Raw genomic sequence first — 7,537 nt, 5'->3', positions numbered from 1 at the left:
CACTCTCCAATTCAGGCTCCTACCGTCAAGCTACTCACTAGGTACTGGATAAGTAATCACATTAACTCGTGCACCTAACAGCACCCGTAATATAGCATAACAGCGTTACCCTCAGGTATAGAGCCCGATATCTCACATTGAATTCCATCAATGCCTTCACTACATTGGATGTACCAATGCCTCCTTTTCGTTAGAACCCACTAACGCATCATTGTCGTTTCTTTCAACGCCGTTACTGTCCTCACATGTGTCCAACTCAATGGGAATCCCCTCTGCCGGCATACATCTCAACGACTCGTGCGAATACTTATAAGTTCGCTTGTTAGTCAATGACTTTAAAACGTATCGATCTCCATCGAGCACTTCTGCCACTAGGAATGGGCCCTTGAATTTGGGATCTAATTTTGTCTGGTGTCTTTCTTCGTTCTTGAGCAATACATAATCGCCTATCTTAAACCTTACAAATTTTGATTTGTTTTTATCGAATCTAATTTTATCATATGCAGCGTTCTTTTCTATATTGTCTTTAGCCATTTTTCTCACAAAGCTTACATCTACTTTACTATCATCCTCACAGACATGTAACATGCCGAAGGGTCTAGCTTCTTTTCCAATTGATAATTCTAAAGGACTAGATTTCGTAGCTCGATTTGTTGTGCAATTTATGGCAAATTCTATTTCACCTAAAGCGTCTTGCCAGGAACGCTCGCTACTCTCTATAGCAGTTAACATACGTTTCAACACACTCATAACGCGCTCCACCTGACCATTTGCGCGACTAGAGCCTGTTGCAATCAAATGTAGATCTATTTTATGCATAGAGCAAAATTTACTAAAATCTGACCCCGTAAAACACCTGCCTTGATCGGCAATGATTCTTGTTGGTACGCCGAACAAGGATATTGATGACTTTACGGCATTAATGCAGCTTTCGGAATTAATATTTACAGTATGGTATAAAAAGACGAATTTTGTAAATGCATCGATTTGGACAATAACATATTCCTTTTGATCGCTTTTGCCACTCAGCTTGCCAGTGATATCAATATATACCGTATGCCACGGAATGTCTACTTTCGGTATTGGGTGAAGTTCTGCTGGTATCTTGCCTGATGGTGGCTTAGTCAATTTGCAGGTAATACAGTTGTCAACAAATTTACGCACGTATTTAGACATATTTTCGAACCAGTAAAACTCATACATTTTGTCTAGGGTCTTTTCCCAACCAAGGTGTACAATTGCTTCATGGACATGGTTTACTACAGACCATCTAAAAGCTCTGGGGATAACTGGAAAACAGCGAGTTTTACCGCTTCTTTGAATTTTCCGAAACAGCATTTTTGATCTAAGCTCATAAGACTTTGCTATACTTTCCTCTATTTCATCGTTTTGAATTTTCGAAATTATCGAAGAAGTCTCAGGATCTCGTTGTTGTTCGGTAAGAAGCCAATTTTCCGGTGTCTCAGCTAATTGTACACGCTTGATGGGAACTTAGGAAGACATTTTTAAAGGTAATGGATTACGTGAGAAGAAATCTACATGTGACATTTTACTACCTGGTCTATATTGTCAAAGTTAAAGGATTGCATATACACCCACCATCTATGGACTCTAGGCGTAAGATCAATTTTATTGCGTGAAGCTTTTAGTGAATTACAATCGGTGTAAACGAGAAAATGTCGGCCTTGTAAATAATGACGAAAATGCTTTATTGAATTAAATACAGCTAGCGTTTCCAATTCGTACGAATGATATCGGGATCGTCAGAAACTCGTATTGACCTTCTGGTGTAACAAAGGCTGTGCGCTCAATCGAGTCTGGATGAATGGGGATCTGGTGAAACCCACTTGGTGAAACCCACTTGCTCCGCGTAACCTAGAAATTTGATCGCTTATAAGTGGGAGTGGATATTTGTCAGCAACAGTATTCGAATTCAATTCGCGATAGTCAACACATAGTCGATCAGTGCCATTTTTCTTTTTAACAAGGAGTATGGGACTGGCAAACGGGGAACAGCTAGGGCGAATAATGTTTGATTCTAATAGTTCTTTGATCATATTTCTTACTATTTCCTTTTCATCTGAACTGAGTCGGTATGGTCGTCTTTGAACGGTTTTGTTTGAATCTACTAAACGTATTTCTAATTGACCTGTTGTAACTCTACTTTTTGGAATTCCATCGATAAAAGAGCTAGAATATTCGTTTAAAATATCATATAAAAGAGATTTATCTACATCGCACAACTCAGTATCGATATTCTCTAGCTTAAAACAGTTATTAGTAACAGCTACAGCACATACAGATTTTGTTTTAAACAATTTGACCTTATCGATTGATATAGTGACACTAAAGTCATGATACAAAATTTCACGGCCGATTATAATATCATAATTTAAGCAATCATTTAAAACAACATGAAATAGAACTTCAAGGGAGTATTCGCTTATTTTAACATTTGATAGAATTTGCAATGAGCTGGTTACAGTATTAATTCCTATACCCTTAAGAATTACTACGTTGTTGATTCGTTTGCCCGGAAGTTTGTGTGACACAGCTTCTTTAACAAACGAACACTCTGCTCCAGAATCGAAGCAAAATGGATACGACTCACCAGATTGAATCAAGGTACCAATTGGCTCTTTTATGTGGCACAGGTTCACTCGCTTTTCATCCACTTTATTTTGAAACGATGATGATGATCCTCCAGGGCAAGCAGACTTAATATGTCCAGCTTTTCCACATTTGAAGCAAATGATTGTGCCACTCTTCACTTCGGACGAACGGGCAGCATGCTGTTTAGATTCTTGTTGTGTTTTACCTCTCGCACGGCAGTCAGCAACTTTGTGTCCCTGTTTTCCGCAAAAGTGACATTTTACAATGGGTTGTAATCGCGCTTTCTTGCTCGCAGAATTGTCCTGAACAGAATGGTCCTTCTTCTTGCCAAAAGCAAATGCCTTTAATTCTTTTTGCATCTCGTTGCGCGTCTTGATGTCCGTTGTAAATATTGTCCGCTGCAGCTTGGGTTCAATCTGAGCCGCGTGCTCGATACTCATTTCCTTCCATTTAGACACCAGCCATGTCATACCGGCAAAAGATATTTGGGACAACCAATTAGATGCACTGCCCTCTAACGATTTGCTGAGTGCCACGAGAAGAGCACTGCCCTCCAAAGAGTTTTCTGCTAGGATTAGATCCACTGTACAACACCATGCGGCAGCACTGGAGCCCGAATTGTCGGGGTTGAACTTTGGAAAAACTGTCTTGAAAGCACCTTGCGACAGATGTCCGTTTCTTACTGCCTTTATCACTTCAATTAAATTGCGGTGTTGTAATTCCAGAATAAAGCATAAGCGATCCTCTTGGTTAACTTGGTGTGGAGGCGATCCCACTTCTGATGTCGGAGAATGGTTTTCATTTTCTGTATCCACAGAGACTACGTTGTGAGCCAAGCGCTTCCTTTGGCGTGACATCGTGTTGCATGAACGAGATCTGTTTCAAGACTAATTTCACATTGCCAACATTCCACTTCGCGTGTATACCACACACATACAGTGACACGCGCCTTCCAGGCGCAAGCACTATATTTCTCTCTCTCTAACTCATTGTCACGCCTAGGCTGCGCTGGACAGAGAACTCTGCCAGGCACACAATAGTGGAAAGCACAAAGCAATGCAGAAAAGATCAGTATGGAATGGAAGAAATAAAAATAGGCAAGCGACACATTCTTGAGAAATTCAAACAGTTACATTTATTTATGCTTTTACATCTTCATTCGTGTTTCTTTAAATTAAACGCCACGACAAATACGTATTTCAGCGATTTGGGAAGTTCCACCCGAAACAGTGGTAAATTCGCGGAATGAAAGTTGTTTTTTTACCGTCCGATCAGTGGCAAAATCATTTTTAAAGTTTTTGAGAACATTTATTTTATCCGTGCCACGGTCAAGGCACGAAATCGCGAAAAACGTTTGTGCGATACTTTTTTGTTTACAATACGATCGGCCTCAAACACATTTTCAAAGATTTTTGTTCAAATTCATATGAACACTTACACTTACACTTTTCATAAAATGCATTCTTCCTTGGTGGAAATGGGGGTCAAAGATTTGGTGGGTGACGTTACGCGCTCAAATTCATTTCAAAGGATTATTTTCAAAGATCTTTGTTAAAATTCATATGACGGGTGTTTCACACTTTTCATAAAATGCATTCCTCCTTGGTGGAAAGGGGGGTCAAACATTTGGTGGGTGACGTTTCGCGCTCAAATTCATTTCCAAAGATCAATGTATGTATATGAAAAATCATTTGCGACGTGTTTCACACTTTTCGCAGAATCCTAAATTCTTCGGTAGAAATGCGATTTAAAGATTTTTTGGGCGAAGTTTTAAGTTGTGTTAAATTTGCTTCAAACTTATTTTCAAAGCTTTACAGGAAAACCTAATGAATACGTATTTCAGCGATTTGGGAAGTTCCACCCGAAACAGTGGTAAATTCGCGGAATGAAAGTTGTTTTTTTACCGTCCGATCAGTGGCAAAATCATTTTTAAAGTTTTTGAGAACATTTATTTTATCCGTGCCACGGTCAAGGCCGGTTTATACCCGCTAGTCTTGACATATTTGCATAGGCACACAAACGCATAAATGATTGCATATATATGTACAAACTTGTGAAAGTGTGCGTCCATGGCCGATCCAAAAAGTGTCCATGCCCACATGACAACGCATAGGTATTCTTACCAACAATAACGTAGCTGGACTAACCTTTCTTTCCCACCTCTTCTATCAGTGTATTTCCAGATTTCTCGCAAATTGAACCCGGGTAGATTAAGTTCTATAGCCCCGCCAAAATCACTCCTTATTACGCCCTAACAGAAAATAAGGGTCATTGTCGCCAACAACTTTGTAGGAAGACAACCCCGAGGATTGTCATGCGGTTGGTTAACAACGGAAGCTCTTGGCTATTATTATACTGCGGAGACCAGATAAAAAAACAGTATTCAAGAAAAAGGCGTACAAGAGAGATGTTCAGAAGTATGGTTATGAAGGGATCGGTAAACTCCTTAGACCAACGTTTAATGAATCCAAATTCACCTTTGGCCTCATTAACAATGGTCGCTATATGAAGATTAAAGCAGAGATTTTAATTAAAAATAACGCCTCTGGAACCTGGCTCAACGGGAACAATAAAGAAACTATTTTGATTGAATTAGCAAATTTATCTTGGCGATGACCGCTTTTTTTAAAAGATTTCCTAAGAGGAACTAAGTGGTACTTACCAGGCAATGCCCGGTTTTGAATCGGAATATCGCACATTTGGGTGCCATATTTATATCCTAAAAATTGTTTAGAAATCGAACATCCACCTAAACATAAGAATATGTTCCGACAACATCGACTTGAACATTCTTAACTATTTTTATGTATTCTCGATCACCCCCACAATATGTACTAGATCACGTAAAAGATCAGTCAGTTGTGCATAGCACAGTGTAATTTATGCAACATTATAATTTCATATTTATATTAGTTCACATATTGCTTTGTACAAGCTTAGGATCTAGTTAAAATGATATATTTAGTATAAATTTCATAAGACACATTTTATTACAGTTTCTGTTGCTCGGAGGTGTTTATTTTAAGTTACTGAACGTTCTGCCCATACCTTTAAGGCATTAAGTACAAACAATTTTTGTATCTGGCATTAATATAGTAGGTAACATTGACAGTAAGGTCAGACCCCTTAAGAAAATGTTGCCAAATCTTAACGACAGCAACAAGCTTAATAACTTAGTGGATAGCCGCAAGCTAGTGCTACGACTGTTAGGTTATTTTCCCGTGCTGCAAAGAACTAATTGATTTTTACGAACTTCGACAGGCAGTCACATACTCTACGGCGTCATGCAACGTAGGGAAGATTTCAAATGGACCTTCGCGAAGGGCCATGCTATGTACTAGCGTGTCGTACACGCGGTCCATGGGACTAGCAAGCAGCAGCCGAGCACCACGCGCCTTTAGCTCCTTGTTGATATCACTTAATGTGCTGCATCCGGCAACATCGATATGCCCCAGCATTGAAAAATCCAGTATTAGAAACTTAAACGAATAGTCAACTATTGGGCCATTGGTTTCGTTGGCACCGTTCTGAGCCACTAGCACATAGTTTGACTTTGCCTTGTCTGTTTGGCTACTGCTGTTGTTGCTCTTATCAAGTCCTAAAGACTCATAGAGAGCACGACGAAAGAACAGGCTTGTAGCAAAGTTGAGGGAGCCACAATAGCGAAAGATGCGAGTATCTGGCACTTGCATAACATTACGATGTTGATTCATGTCCATATAGATGCCAGGCGCTTCGGGCATGTATCCCAGGAGGCATGAATAAGGCTTAAGGCCCTTAATATATAATGCCAGTAAAGATACGCAAACGCCAATTAGCAGACTGAAAGAAACAATGAGTCATAATATATATAATATGTTAAATAAAAAAAAAAATATATATTATATTATATACCCAATATCTATGTCAATGAGCACTACACATAAGAATGTAGATATCCAGGTAAACATTTCGAGTTTGCCCTGCTTGGAGAACTTCTTCAATTCTTTGATCTGCATAAACATTGGCTTTAACGCAACAATAATGACGCCAGCCAAAACGCACTAAAGAAAAAAAGTTAATGTGAGGGTAAGCGCGATTTGATATTTAATTAAACTTACCCTGGGCAAAGCACTGAAAAAAGGTCCTATCCACATTAATGTGATGACTACTAGAGAGGCAGATACCAACGATGCTATTTGTGAAACTCCGCCAGTTTGATCTTGTATAACTGAACGTGACAAAGAGCAGGCTAATGGAAGGCAAGAAAAGCAGCCACCGACAACGTTACCCACACCCATGGCAATGAGCTCCTGATTAGCACGCACCTCATAGCCATGTTTCTTGGCAAATGTCAATCCCATTGACATTACAATAGAATAGGTTACTATTGCTATGGCAATAGAATCAACTGCTACCAATGGGACCAGATCCAGGCGTGGTAATGTTGGATTTGGCAACCCTCTTGGTATTGTGCCTACTAACTGCACATTAAACTCTTCGTGTAACTGACAGAATTTTGAGATCAATGTTCCCCCAATAACAACGATTTGCTGAGTGCCACGAGAAGAGCACTGCCCTCCAAAGAGTTTTCTGCTAGGATTAGATCCACTGTACAACACCATGCGGCAGCACTGGAGCCCGAATTGTCGGGGTTGAACTTTGGAAAAACTGTCTTGAAAGCACCTTGCGACAGATGTCCGTTTCTTACTGCCTTTATCACTTCAATTAAATTGCGGTGTTGTAATTCCAGAATAAAGCATAAGCGATCCTCTTGGTTAACTTGGTGAGGAGGCGATCCCACTTCTGATGTCGGAGAATGGTTTTCATTTTCTGTATCCACAGAGACACAGAGACTTTTTCAAGACTAATTTCACATTGCCAACATTCCACTTCGCGTGTATACCACACACATACAGTGACACGCGCCTTCCAGGCGCAAGCA

General features: G+C 39.8%; 1 protein-coding gene and 1 pseudogene across 1 annotated transcript; both read right to left on the bottom strand.

Moving 5' to 3' along the window:
- Positions 1 to 1,764: 1,764 nt before the first annotated feature.
- Positions 1,765 to 3,470, bottom strand: LOC135434537 (uncharacterized; annotated as a pseudogene).
- A 1,987-nt stretch (positions 3,471 to 5,457) lies between these two features.
- On the bottom strand, positions 5,458 to 7,104 carry LOC135434536 (sulfate anion transporter 1-like). Its single transcript, XM_064691150.1, has 3 exons — positions 6,714 to 7,104; positions 6,508 to 6,656; positions 5,458 to 6,435 (listed from the first exon to the last, which is right to left on the bottom strand). The coding sequence occupies exons 1-3, from the start codon at positions 6,960 to 6,962 to the stop codon at positions 5,859 to 5,861; spliced, it is 975 nt and encodes a 324-aa protein (XP_064547220.1). The 5' UTR covers positions 6,963 to 7,104; the 3' UTR covers positions 5,458 to 5,858.
- Positions 7,105 to 7,537: the final 433 nt, after the last annotated feature.

Source organism: Drosophila montana, unplaced genomic scaffold, assembly GCF_035044405.1.
Source record: "Drosophila montana isolate Dmon_TW-CO22-7 unplaced genomic scaffold, ASM3504440v1 contig_3343_1, whole genome shotgun sequence".
Lineage (NCBI taxonomy): Eukaryota > Metazoa > Arthropoda > Insecta > Diptera > Drosophilidae > Drosophila > Drosophila montana.
Note: the sequence above shows the minus strand (reverse complement) of the source record. Positions and strands in the feature narration are given on the sequence as shown.